Genomic DNA, 14,812 nt, shown 5'->3' on the forward strand with positions numbered 1-14,812 from the left:
AGGGAACTATGTTCAATATCCTGCAATAAATTGTAATGGAAAAGAAATATACACAAATGAATCACTTTCCTAGACAGCAGAAATTAACACAACATTGTAAATCAACTATACTGCAATAAAATAAATTTAAAAAAAGAAAAGAATCAGAGATGTTCAAAAATATTTTTAGTCAAAGATGTTCATCACAGTACTATTTATAATAACAACAAAAACTTTCAGACAAATTCGATGTCCAACAAGAGGTGTTATGGACTGGATTGTGGCCCCTCAAAAGGTATATGTTGAAGCCCTAACCCCCAATGTGACTGTACTTGGATGGAGTATAAGGAGGTAATTAAGGTTAAATGAGGTCATACGGGTGGGGCCCTGATCCAATAGGACTGGTGTCCTTATAAGAAGAGAAGGAGACACCAGAGAAGTCTCTCTCTCCCTGCCCAGAGAAAAGGCCATGTGAGGACATGGCAAGAAGGCAGCACCTGAAAGTCAGGAAGAGAGCCTCACCAGGACCACAACTGTAAAAAGAAAAAAAGAAAAAAAGATATATCTATTCACCGAAAAAAGACTGGAAGAAAACAGACCAAAATGTGAATAGTAGTGACCTCTGGGTAGCGGCTGTCTTAGCTGTGGTTGCTATAACAAAACAACAGACATTTATTTCTCACAGTTCTAGAGGCTCGAAGTCCAAGAGCAAGGTACCAGCAGAGTTGGTCTCTGGTGATGCCTCTCTTCTTAGCTTGCAGATGGCTGCCTGTCACTGTGTCTTCACGTGGCCTTTCCCCTGGGTGCGCTCAGTGCAGGGGTTGAGGAGGGGGGAGATCTGGTGTCTCTTCCTCTTCTATAAGAACACTAATCCCATCATGGGGAATTAGTGGGACCTAATGACCCTCATGACCTAACTACTTCCCAAAGGCACCACCTAATACCATCACATTGGGGGTTAGAGCTTCAACATATGCATTTGGGGGGAGGGACACAAACATTCAGTCCATAACAGTGGCATTATGATGATTTTTAATTCCACTGTACCCTCACAAGTTTTATCAGGAAAAAAGTGATATTTTTTAAAGAATGTCTATGGAATAGATGAAGTGAAACCCATGCCCCAGAACAAAATCAGCAAGTGTTCTCCTGAAGCTGCGAGTGGAGCCCAGGCTCACTGATGGAAGGAGGACCAGGTGACCTGGTCCAGCACACAAAATGGGAGAAACTGGATGGAAATCCCCAGCTGGCCACTTGCACTCTGGAGACCCAGGTAAGTCCCCTAAACTGCCACATCCATTTAATGCAGAGAAGAATAGTTACCATAGTTACCCTAGCAGAGCCTAGATTAAATGTGAGGATGGATGTAGAAGTCTTTGTCCTGCCCAAAGGGACAATTAAAGCTGCCTTTGCTGGGTCATCGGGGCCTGGACTTCATTCGTCCCTGACTTATCCATTGGACCCCATTTGTCCATTCTCCTCCTCTGGAGGCAGAGCAGTGGCGCCTTCTGTCAGGAGGCGTGGCTTCTCGTGTTAAGATGGGACTTAAAGATCACTGCCAAGGCCACTGCTTGGGGCTGCACATTCCTGGAATGACGCTCAGATGCCTGGATATCTCGGCCCTTTACCTCTGCATATCACCACCAGTGCCTGGCAGCAGGCTCTGCACACAGTAGGAGCTCAATAGATGCCTCACTCCTTGTCGAAGCTGATGCTTTTTGCGTAATGAGGTTGGTGAAAGTTATTTATAGTTCAATAGTCTATTAAAATAGTTCCAACCAGTGGTCTTACATAAGTCACTCTCTTAAATAGCAGTTTTCATTTCAAATGGTACTGGGGGACTTTTCTGTTCCTCACTGACAGTTTATATGATGAGGGATCTTTCTAGAAACCAAATAGTGATCCCTTGATTCCTCTGTATGTGTGCACAGAGGCTTTCTTACATGATAATCATACCATGCATTTAGGTAATTCACCCTCTTATCCTATAGATTCTCTCCCTTGACCCTCACAGTCATCTCGAGAGAGAGGAGGACAGAGGTAATAATAGAGCCACAACACTTACTGAGTCCTTGTTCTATGCCAGGAACAAGCTCTACATCAATTATTTCATCCAGTCCCCAGAGGCTGGCTATGCTATTATCTCCATTTTACAGATGAGAAAAACTGAAGCTCATAAGGGGAAGTTTCTAAGACAGCAGAAGTGAAATCCAACCCACAATACCCTACTTCCAGAGCTGTCCCAGAGAGGCCAAAGTGGAGGGTCCCCTTCCCAGGCCACAAATGAAGGCTTTGCTTGTCAGGATGGAGAGGAGACTCGGTCTCATTTAAAACCCAAGCAAGCTACTTGGCAGAGTCCAGACTGTTGCTTTTTCGCCATGGCTGACACCGTATCATAACTCAGAAGACACAACGTCCGCCAGCGACCAGGAAACCGAGGGCTTGCAGTGCACTCAGAGCCGTTTCAGGAGGTGAAATCCGTTACAAACAAACAAAAGGATGTGATCGTTCATTGTAAAGCGCTTTGTAAAATTCACATTTACAGAATAATAAAGTCAGTTCAAACACACACACACAAAAAAAACCCCAATCACGATGGCAGTGATGAGTTTTGTTCGTTCCAAATGAACATTAAATTCAACACGTAAGCAATTACCCACGATCTTTACCTTTCCAGTGTTTTGAAAGATTGGATGATATCCTTTGCGTGTCCCCAAAGAAAGTACACCTAAACGGAAATAAAGGAAGAAAAGAAAGATACATCAATGGGAAAGCCATCACTGTATTTGCACCCTTGAGAAGCTATAAAACCTAAGGGAAAGATGTGAAAAATTTTGGGGAAGTCAGTGCAGTGACCTCCCCCGCCCAAAAATGGCAAGTCACTATCCTCACCTCTGGTGGCAGTGCCATTCCCAGGGGTGTGGGGGGGAACAGTGCTGCAGGGGCACTGCCATGAGAATCAGAGGGAGGCCTCCGGGTTTAGGAGGAAATAGTGCCAAGTCTGCCGTGGGGCGGGGCTTGGGGAGTGGCAGCATGCCTACTGTAACCCTTGTTCACGTGTTTATGTCATCCTTATCGGGCTTCATTTGAGAAATATTCACTGAACTGTTACTACGCCAGTGACCGGAAACCAGATTTTGAGTGCTTTAAATGAGGAACAGAATTAATTCAAGCTGGTCTTTTATTTCACTCTGTTATATACGCTGCCCAGGCCCCTGGCCAAGCAGTCACTAGAAGCAACTCAGGATGGGGGCTGTATCGGACCCGTGTGCAAATCCTGGCTCCCTCGGCCTTGGGCAGGTCTGTTTTCCCATCTATGAAATGGGTACAATAGTGAACCTACCTTGGAGGGTGTTGTGAGCAGTGAAATAGGATAATCCATGTCAACTACTTAGAACAGTGCCTGGAGCAGGTACCTTTTCAGTTAAATCTCTCTGCTCTCAACTCGCTCATTTGTGGACATTGAATGAGCACCTCCTCTGTCCCAGGCACTTTCTGAGCTCTAAAAGCATTTGGGGCCTCATTTAAACATAAACGCATGTTGAGCACCTACTATGTGCCAAACACAGCTGGGCACTTTATAAATTTGTCTCATTTAGCCTTCATTTTCAATTAAGTGCTATAAAAAAGAAAATCAAACAACACACAAGAAATTACACTTACACATACTCTCTCTTCCACATCATTTCACCTAAGATTTACTATCCTGCTCTAGAAAACACTTTCAGGCATGATTCTCGAAACATCTAACAATTTAAAAAACAGATAGCAGTGACTCCTGGTAAAGAGGACATTCAACCCAACAATAGGGAAACACTGAAGTAAATTAGCTTTTATCTATGAATTCTAAGTTAAAGGACCACTTAACTGATGCTTAATAAAGACTACACAGCAACACAAAAATGTTTATGATTTTTTAAGTGAAACACTCAAAACAGTAAATTCTGCACCTTACATGTAAAACTTTGCCAAGAATGTACCCTTGAGTACAAAGAATGGAGGGAACACATAAAAACAGCAACAAATATTTCAGTTAATGGGCTTACAGACACATTTTTAGTCTCTTTTTCAATTTTTTCAGTAATGTTATACTATATTTTTTAAATAAATATTTTTAAATTACCATACAACCCAGCAATCCCACTTCTGGGTACAAATCCAAAAGAATTGAAAGCAGGGTCTCAAAAAGATATTTGTACACCCATGTTCACAGCAGCATTATTCACAATGGTCAAAAGATGGAAGTAACCCAAGTGTCCAACAGTGGATGAACAGATACACAACACGTGGTCTATCCACACAACGGAATAGTATTCAGCCTTAACAAGGAAGAAAATTCTGACACGTTAAGATATGGATGAACCTTGAGGACATTATGCTAAGTGAAGTAAGCCAGTCACAGAAGGACAGATCCTGTATGATTCCACTTGTCTGATTCAAAGAAACAGAAAGTAGTCAAATTCATACAGATGGAAAGTTGAATGGCAGTTGCCAGGGGCTAGGGGTGGTGGGAATCAGGAGTTAGTGTTTAAAAAGGACAGAATTTCCTTTGCAAGATGAAAGAGTTCTGCTGATTGGTTGCACAGCAATGTGAATATACTTAACACTGCTGAACCAGACACATAAAAATGGCTAAGGTGGCAAATGTTATGGTATGTGTACTCCACCACAATTTAAAAATAAATAGTATGTTTTAGAAAGTAATGTTTTTTATTCTCCCATCATCTAATGTCGCAAATGCACGTAGTAAGTGTCCAATAGGTATAGAAAGATTGATTAATTGACCTACTGACCAAATGCCTTAAATGAGGAAAAAGAGATCCCCAACCCACCAAGTAACAGTTTTTGAAAACTCACATCTGTCCAGGTCTTTCCTCTGCCCAGAACATTCAATGGCTCCCCATTGCCCTCAAGGTAAAGTCAAAGCTCCTAAGCGGCTGTCAGCCTTGACCAAGCGCTCACTGCAAAGTGTTCTACACACAGCACCTTAATCCTCACAACAACCCCGTGAAGGAGGCATTTTTACAGATGAGAACCATGAGGCCTAGAGAGGTTAAGACATTTGCCCGAGGTCACACTGCTGGTGTGAGCCAAAGCCAGGTCCATGCTTATAAGCCCTACACTAAACCATGGCTCCAGTCCGGGCCCATCACCCCTGCTCACCTCCCCCCACGGGCCACACATCTTCTCCCCATCGGGTGGAGAGACTTCACAATCCCAAATGTCCTTTGTAATGGTGTCTGACACACCACACCCCTCTCTCCTTGACAACGACCCCGCACCCCAAAGCTAGTGAGAGGCCCTCCCTGGCGCCCCCTCTGGGCGATTATGTCAAAGCACTGACAGTGCTGACAGAGTCTGTTTGGTGACTGTCTCCCGCTCTGACACCTCCACAGGGCACAGACCACAGCTTTTCAACCCTGGACTCACAGTACTGAACACAGGGTTTTGCCCCGTGTGGAAGGAAGGGAGGGAGAGCAGAGTGGAAGGAGGGAGGAAGGGGTGGGGGGAGGGAGGAGGAAGGGAGGGAGGGAGGGAGGGAGGGAGAGAGAGAGAAGAGTGGAAGGAGGGAGGTGGGGGAGGGAGGAGGAAGGAAGTTCTTTCTGGTCCCCTAAGGCTTTCCATATTGTCACTGGCATCACTATAAGACTGTCATCATGGGATTGGACGCCCCTGGAATAAATAGCCAATTAACTCTTGTATTCCTTTACTGGCATTTCCAGAACAAAGTACCACAGACTGGGTGGCTTAAAACAACCAAAATTAATTTTCCCATAGTTCTAGAAGCCGTAAGTCCGAGATCAAGGTATTGGCAGGCTGGTTCCTCCTGAGGCCCCTCTCCTTGCTCTGCAGACGGCCACCTCCCTTCAGCGTCCTCACACTGTGTGTCTGTCCTCCTCTCCTCTGCTCATAAGGATGCCAGTCCTATTGGATTAGGGCCCACCCTCATGACCTTATTTAGCCTTAATTACCTCTGTCAAGACCCTATCTCCACACAGTCACATTCTGAGGTCCTGGAGGTTAGGACGTCAACATATGAGTGCAGGGGACACAATTCAGCCCTTAACAACTCTCAAAACGCAAGGCGACCCATTCAAACAAGTCTCCCTGGAAGCTGCCACCCTGTTCCACCGATGTTGCCACCCTGTTCTCCCGCAGAGGCAACTGCTGCCAGGCTCATCTCTCACAGATCTTCACTTGTGACAGTGTGTTTGATCTCAAGAAACACCGTAAGGTCACCAAGAGCTGACTGGCAGTCACCTGGGTGCAGAGCGGAGACCACTTTCTTATAAAAGACTGAGATTAAAAATGGCATCCTTGGCATTCGGAGGTGAGAAATAGGTCCTGAAGGCTGTTCCTAAATCGGGAATGCAGAAATATTGTGAGCAATAACAGTATCCCTGGACCAAGTTCATGGTCTTTCTGGGTGACTTCTGTGGAGATGAATCATGGAGAATGTAATATATATATATGCATAAGATTGTGTGTATATATATATATATATATATATATATATATATATGTATATATATGTGTATAAAGAATGTATTCAATATATCTGTAAAAGAATGTGTGTATATATATGTATAACTGAATCACTTTCCTGTACAGCAGAAATTAACACAACATTGTAAATCAACCATACTTCAATTAAAAAAAAGAATCATGGCATCTTGGCTGTGACTTAGGGCAAGTCATTTGTCCCCTTTTCTTCCTTAGTGTGACAATCCGACAGTTGTTCTCGTGGAGTTGTTGAAAGCATTACACGAAGTGAAAATGAAAAGTACTTTGCAAAAGTCCTATAGACCTACTACTTATTACTTTTACTGTTATCTCAACTCTGATAGCCATTTCCAGGGATTTCTGCCAAGGATGGAAGCTACATTGGAGATCCATCTAAGGTTTTTTTCAAACATGAGATTTTTCTGATTCTAAGCTATAGGTTTAAATTATATATCACATCCTTACTTCTTACCCACACCAAGTTGACCAAGGCTGAGAATGAACCTCTCATTCATTTCTAAAGAATTTAATCCACAAGTAAGCAAACAAACAAACGAACAAAGAAAAGGTCTCAGTGACTCAGAGGAGTGACTGTAATGGCACAAAGTTTCTTTTGGGGGTGAGGAAAATGCTATAAAATGGATTGTGGTAATGGTTGCACAACCCTATGAATATACTAAACCATTGAAATGTACACTTTAATCAGTGAATTCTATAGTATGTGAATTATATCTCAATAAAACTGTTAATTAAAATTCCCCGGAGCCTTTTCTGGTGGACTCTGACTTGGCAGAGTTTCCTGATTCTTCATCAGTGTAAGTTCTGCCACTTAAGATTCCCACAAAAATGGCCAAGAGGACACAGTCCCACTTTACAGTGGAGGCAGCTGAAGGACTGTTTTATATACCCTGGGATACACTTAACAGGAATCAAGGCAACAAGCAACAAGCAACAAGCATGGTGTGGTTTACCTGCAACAGAGTATGTACCGCGTGGGTAACAGGGAAAACTCCTTCTGTGGCTGATAAACATTCAGAAAATCCAACGAAGTACCCAATTTTAAGGCATCCCAGGATGATGGTAATGACTGCAAACAATGTGATACTACCTAAATTGGGGGAGGGGGAAGGGTAGAAATACACACATTTAAGTGTTAATATGCACTAATATCATTTCAAAATAAATTATATTAAACCTTCACATAAATGGTCAAATGATTTTTGACAAGAGTGCCAAGACAATTCAACGGGGAAAGTACATTTGTTTCAACAACTAGTGCTAGGAAACTGGGTATCCACATGCAAAAGAATGAAGCTGGTTGCTTACCTTACAGTATATCAAAAATTACCTCAAAATGAATCAAAGACTTAAATGTAAAATCTAAATCTATAAAAATCTTAGATGAAAACATAGGGGGAAATCTTTATTTTGTTGGATTTGGCAATGACTTATTGGATCTGACACCAAAAGCACAAGCCACAAAAGTAAGAAATAGGTAACTTGGGCTACATCAAAATGAAAAAAAAATTATGCATCAGAGGACACTATCAACCCACAGAATGGAGAAAATACTCACAAATCGTATATCTGATAAGGTGTGAGTGTCCATACTCTATACAGAACTACAATTTAACCATTAATAAAAAAATAAAAAATAAACAAAGGACTTGAATAGACATTTCTCCAAAGAACATATGTAAATGGATAATTAATACACGAAAAGATGCTCAACATCACTAATCATTAGGGAAATGAAAATGAAAATTACTATGAAATACCACCTCAGGGACTTCCCCGGTGGTCCAGTGGTTAAAACTCCATGCTTCCACTGCAGGGGGTGCAGTTTGATCCCTGGTCAGGGAACTAAGATCCCACATGCTGTGTGCCATGGCCAAAAAAAAAGAAAAGAAATACCACTTCACATGCATTAGGATGGCTGCTACCCAAAAAAGAGAAAGAAAAGGGGTGGGGGAGGGGGGAAGGAGAGGGGGAGGGGAGCAAGGGGAAGGGGGAAAGGAAGGAAGGAAGGGAGGGAGAGAGGGAGGGAGGGAGAGAAGGAGTGGGGAGAGAAGTAAAATAATAACAAATGCTGGCAAAGATGTGGAGAAATTGGAATCCTTATACACTGTTGATGGAATGTAAAATGGTGTAGCCACTATGGAAAACAGTATGGCAGTTTCTCAAAAATTTAAAAACAGTAACTCCACATGATCCAGCAATATACCCAAGAGGATCAAAAGCAGGTACACAAAGCATGTACACCCATGTTCATGACAGCATTATTCACAATAGCCTAAACGTGAAAGCAACCCAAGTGTCCATCAATGGATGAACGGATAAAGTGTGGCAGGGACTTCCCTGGTGGCGCAGTGGTTGAGAATCCACCTGCCAATGCAGGGGGCAAGGTTCGAGCCCTGGTCAGGGAAGATCCCACATGTCACGGAGCAACAAAGCCCGTGAGCCACAACTACTGAGCCTGTGCTCTAGAGCCCGCGTGCCACAACTACTGAGCCCTTGTGCCACAACTACTGAAGCCCACACACCTAAAGCCCATGCTCTGCAACAACAGAAGCCACCGCAATGAGAAGCCCGCGCACTGCAACAAAGAGTAGCCCCCGCTCGCTGCAACTAGAGAAAGCCCACGCGCAGCAACGAAGACCCAATGCAGCCAAAAATAAATAAATAAATATGTAATAAATAAATAATTTTTTTAATTGCCCTATTTAAAAAAAAAAAAAAGTGTGGCATATCTGTGCAATGGAATATGATTCCGTTTTAAAAAGGAAAGGCATTCTGACCCCTGCTACACCGTGGATGAACCTTGAGGACATTATGCCAAGTGAAATAAGCCAGTCACAGAAGGACAGGTGCTGCATGACTGTGCTCCTATGAGATGCCTTAGAATAGCTCAATTCGTAGGGAGAAAAAGCAAAACGGTGGCTGCCAGGGGCTGGGGTGAGGGGGAAATGGGGAGTTATTTAATGATACAGACTTTTAGTGTTACAAGATGAAAGAGTGTTGGACATTACAATTGTAATGAATTCACAATATGAATGTACTTAACACCACTGAACTGTACACTTAAATGATTAAGTTGGTAAATTGTATGTTATGTTTATTTTATCACAATTTAAAAAGTTTTAAATATATATAAAGCAAATTCTACTATTGGCCTCACAAGCTGAAAGTAGAAGACAATATTATGTCTTGTTTATCATTGTACCGACCTCATGCATATTCCAGGGTCTGATAAGGGACGTACATTCAACAAAGTTTGGCCAAAACAACACAAGTCCTCTAGAAGTTTTCCCCCAGAAATGATCCATCTAAGAGTGTCACTGTTCTGCTCAAAAATCTCAGTTCTCTGATCCTAAATTCCTGCTCTAAATAATAAAAGTAAGGGGTATAAGGTATACAGGACCTTTCTGTACTATCTTTGCAATTCGTCTGTAAAATAGAAAGTTTATTTTTTCAAAATGATAGAGAGGGGTCTAGAGCAGTGGCATGAAAAGGGCTGTGCTAGTGAAGTGAAGAAAGGCAAGCTCTCTGATGGTACCTCCAGCATAGTTGACAACAAATAAAACAAACGAAAAATATGCATATGAATAAGACTGGGAAGGAATATGCAAAATACATTAAAAAGAAACTCGTAACCAAATGAAAAAAAATAGCAAGAAAACCATAATGATGGTGGGGACTTGATCAATGTCACAATCCCTAATCCCCCTTCTGGGCCAACATTAACCACCGTTCATACATTCTGTCCCACGAACAGAGGAAACTGGATCGTGTTTGACATGAATTTTGGCAAGAGAAGAGAGAAGGGCATGAGCCATAACAGGGAGCTATAATATTACAGCTCTGGCCTAAGAAGCCTCCAGTGAAGAGTAATGCAATCGCCTGGCTCCTTTCCATTGCTCAAAGCGTTATAGAAACAACTCTAAGTCACATTTTCTTATATCCTGGAAATGCCCCAGTGAAATCAGAAACTTCGTAAGAGTGGAGAATCAATCCCAGGGCTTTGAAATGGTTTAACAAATGCATGGTTCGTTCTGATTGCAAAGAGAAATAGCAAGATGAGGTGAGGCAGCCTGGTTGGGTGGCAAGGGCACAGGCTGTAACTCTGGGAACCTGGCTGTGCCACCAATGGAACATGGGAGCTCAGACAGGTCACTTCCATGCTCCCGGCCTCGGTTTTCCCATCTATAAAATGAGATTGGTCCACAGCAGTGGCTCACAAACTGCAACAGAATCACCTGGAGGGCTTGTTAAAACACAGAGTGCTGGGCTGCACCCCCAGAGTTTCTGATTCAATAGATCTGGGATGGAGTCCCCAAATTTGCATCTCTAACAAGTTCACAGGTGGGGTGATGCTGGTGATCTGGGACCCCACCTTGAGAACCACTGATCTTTGCTATTGACATTTCAAGAGTTGTGACAAACACATCACGTGCCTTCTGACGCTCTTAAAGCCCTTCCTTCCTTCATCCATCCTTCCATCCATTTATCTGTACAACAAATATTTTAGGGACTCATACTATGCATGAGGCATTTTGCCAGGGGCTCAAAGGTAAACAAGTAAGATTGCTGGAGAAGCAAAAATCCACACATATAGTATTGCATAAATTGTGGAGTACACAAAATGTAGAGCGATGAGCTGGCATCAGACTTCTCATCTGCATCGTGGGAAACCAGAAGCCAGTGGAAGAGTAGCTAGAGTCCACTGCAAGGAAAGGACTGCATCTCAAGAACCCTATTCCCAGCCAAGATGGCACCCACTTGTCAGGGCAAAAGACAGAAAGATATTTGAAGGTATGCCAAATATAATTGTTTGACAACTATTTGTTGTTCAACTATGATCCAGGTACTTGGGATATAAAAATGTCAATAAAATAAAGTATCTGTCCTTGATGAGTTTAACATTGAGTGGGGAAGCAGAAAAATAAACAAATAAATAATAAACATAGAAGAAATGTCAGGAAGTGCTAAGTGCATGAAGGAAAGTAAAGCAGGGAAGAGGACTGAGGTTGATGGTGGTGGTCAGAAAAGGATTCTCTGAGAAGGTGACAGTTGAACAGACAAAAAAGGACAGGAGAAAAATATCATCCACATAACTCACCTGAAAAAGGGCTTTAACCAAACAAACAGTGAACTAGGAGAGAGTCCTCTTAATGAGAGAAGACGAAGAGGAGAGGCAACGATAGTGAGCAACAAATTTTGCAACAGAATGAAGAGGTAGATGGACATATAATGGAAGGAAGGAGAGAAGGAAGGGAGGGAGGGTGTAAATGAATGTATGATGGATGGATGGATAGATGGAAGGATGATGGATGGATGGATGGAGGATGGATGGATGATGGATAGAGAATGGTTGGATGGATGGATGGATGATGGATGGATGGATGGATGATGGGTGGATGAATGAGTGAATGGGTGAATAGTCCAGTAGATAAACAGATTAATAGAAAATAAAGCAAGATAAGACAGGTTAAATCCGAATGGATGAAGATAAACTGTCTGGAAATGTGTAATTTACATGCTATATAAAGACTTGTGATACAGAATAAAATTGGGGATGACTGAGTAGGGAGCAGAGATGAAAAACCTTTCAAAGTTCTCACGGTAAAAAGATGGGTACTAGGGGAAAAGAGGGAAACAAATGTATACTCTAAAGGTCTTGTCTCACTGGAATAGAGAGTGGGTGGGAGGATCTTGGAGTGGGAAGCCATGTGTCTTGCTGGGGGAAATGTTGCGTACTTTGTTTTCAGGTTAGAATGGAGTAATATGTATCTGGTTATGAGAATGAGAAAAGGGAGTCTAGCCATTAATGGAATAGAAAAAAACAATAAAATGTTCAAAGTGCTCCAAAAAGCAAACATGTGGAAAAGGCAAATGAGGCAACAATATGTAAAATAAATCATTATAATCAACATAAAGAAAAACAGAAATAATAAAGTCTGGGATATAAGTCATTACAATTAGAATGATCTAAATCTCGCATTAATTAAGGGATGGGAATATTGAATTAAAAACAAAACCTAGCTATATGTTCTTTATACGAAACACACTTTTAACTAAGTGATAATAGTGGAAAATACAGGGATGGGCAAAGAGGAAGTAGCAATGAAAACAAATAGAAAGGAGGAACAGCAATATTAATATCAGACCACGTGGGATTTAGGGTTCAATGTAATAAATAGGATAAAGAATCCTTCCACCCTTATCACTACACATGAAAAAAAAAAACATAATGTATGAGGAAGATATAATAATCAAATAACCCATATAAAATCATTTTTGTTTTGCATATTTAACTGCTACTTTAAAAAAAAAGAGTGGAAGATCTCAGAACTAGACAGATCTAGTAGACATAAGATATGACACAGAAGAATTGAATCACACAATTGATAAACTTGGTTTCATAATACCACCTTGCATATTGATAAAAATCAATTATGCTATAAAAACAAACTACACAGAGTATAGAGGTCGGTACTGACTGCCTGGCTTCAAATCCTTTTTCTACCACTTATTATAGTTGATAACCTTGAGCAATTACTTAACTTCTCTGTGCCTCAGTTTCCTCATCTGTAAAATGTGGATAATAAGATTGACTATCTCCTAGGGATGTAGCAGAGATTAAATGAGTCATAACATGAAAAGCTCCTAGAACAGTGCCCCACAAATAGAAAATTCAGTAAACGGGATGTTATCATCATCATCATCACTCAACCACAAAGAAACACTTAACGAATTAGAACCAATTAGAAAGTTCCCGAGCCACATTTGTTGAGAATAATCCTAAAATGTCTAGTGTTGGCAGAGGGGAGACTCCTCCTCTGTGTTAGGCTCCCAGATCCCTTCTAGGAGTCTAGAATCTTGAACCATAGGCTCTTAGAGGTGGAAGTTTCCACAAAGTTAGTTTACATCTCCCATCTCATGCAAGGATGCTTCCCAGTGCATCGTGACCAGCGGCCATCTGGTCTCCACCTGGACATGCCCAGGGCTGGGAGCTCACCCTTCCATCACCAGCTGGTGCTTAGATTACAATGCTCTTCCCCGCACTGAACTGCAGTCAGCCTCCCAGAACTGCCATCCTCTTCCCTGGAGATTCTGCCATGGCTCACTCATTCCTTCATCCATGCATTCATCCATTTGATGATTCAGTAAATATCAGCTGGCACTTGTTACATGTTAGGCACTGCGCCAGGAGCTCAGGTTATAATGGTAATTACATTCAGACAGGGTCTTTGCCTTCAAGAGCTCACCATCTGGTCAGATCAACAAACAAACTGAATGACACAATCTCCTGCTTGAGAAGTGCTAGGAAGAAAACAGGGTGTTATGAGAACATACAACCCGGAAGCCACACCTGGTCTGAAGGCATCGGGAAAGGCTTCCCTGAAGAAGTGACTCTCGTTTGCTGACCCGGAGCTGACGGGGATGGGGCTGCAGCATTTTCCACCCCACCATCTCCACATCCTCTCTCTCCTGGACTAGACATCCTTTCGCTCCTCCTGGGGCCGCCCTCCTGCAGGCACCCACGTGATGCACAAAGGGGGACGTGACACTCCACGTGCAGCCTGACTTCCTTTCCAGTCAATGCCCAACCAGCATCGGCTTTTTGGGCAGCTACATCATGAGGCTGAAATCCTGACATCAGGTTTACATTTTCTACTAGAGCAGAAATCCCGTCCCAAAACCCCAAACATGCATGATAATGCATGCAGTTAGGCAAGACTCTCTCACAGTGACTCCAGGCTGGACCTTGGGGATCACCGCTCCCCTTCCTGAGGGAATTGCTCAAAACTCCCTGCATCTTGATCTGCTCCAGAATTTTGCTGGGGGTTGCTGTTATGCTCAGTTCTCTATATTCTGTGTATTCTTTTATCATTTTTAAAATTCAGGGTAGCTTCCTGAGACCCTACATATTCTCCCTAAGTCCACTTAATTCCTAACTGACCTCTCAGCCTCCTGTTTTACTCCTCTGAAAACCAGGTCCCACCCTGCAGATGGAGTGATCATTCTGAAATACAAGTATGATCACATCATTTCCTTTGTTCAAAACCTTCAATGGCTCCCCACTACCCACTGGACAAAACCAAGATCTGAAGCCTGCAGATAGGGTCCCAGCTAACTCAGATCTTGCTGATATCTCTGGACTCACTTCCAGACTCCAGCAAAAGCAGAAGGTCCTCCTCTGGGACCTTTCCCTAAACCCCCAAACCCTTGCCCCAGGCTACCCTTCTGCCTACCCACCCATCCCCTGCACATCATAACACTGAATCATTTAGTTAATAATAATAATGTATTTCTCTTACTACATGCC

At 42.5% G+C, this 14,812-nt stretch overlaps 1 protein-coding gene across 1 annotated transcript in view; it reads right to left on the reverse strand.

Moving 5' to 3' along the window:
- The window catches only part of OTOP1 (otopetrin 1), a 42,984-nt gene that overhangs the window by 22,129 nt on the left and 6,043 nt on the right, over positions 1-14,812 (reverse strand). Inside the window, exons 2-3 of the mRNA XM_082461615.1 lie at positions 7,455-7,591; positions 2,649-2,707 (exon numbers count right to left, since the gene is read on the reverse strand). Of these exons, the coding sequence (XP_082317741.1) occupies positions 2,649-2,707; positions 7,455-7,591 (196 nt within the window). The remainder of the gene's footprint in view (positions 1-2,648; positions 2,708-7,454; positions 7,592-14,812) is intronic.

The sequence above is a fragment of the Balaenoptera physalus genome (assembly GCF_965194825.1).
Source record: "Balaenoptera physalus genome assembly, chromosome: 5".
NCBI classification, from domain to species: domain Eukaryota; kingdom Metazoa; phylum Chordata; class Mammalia; order Artiodactyla; family Balaenopteridae; genus Balaenoptera; species Balaenoptera physalus.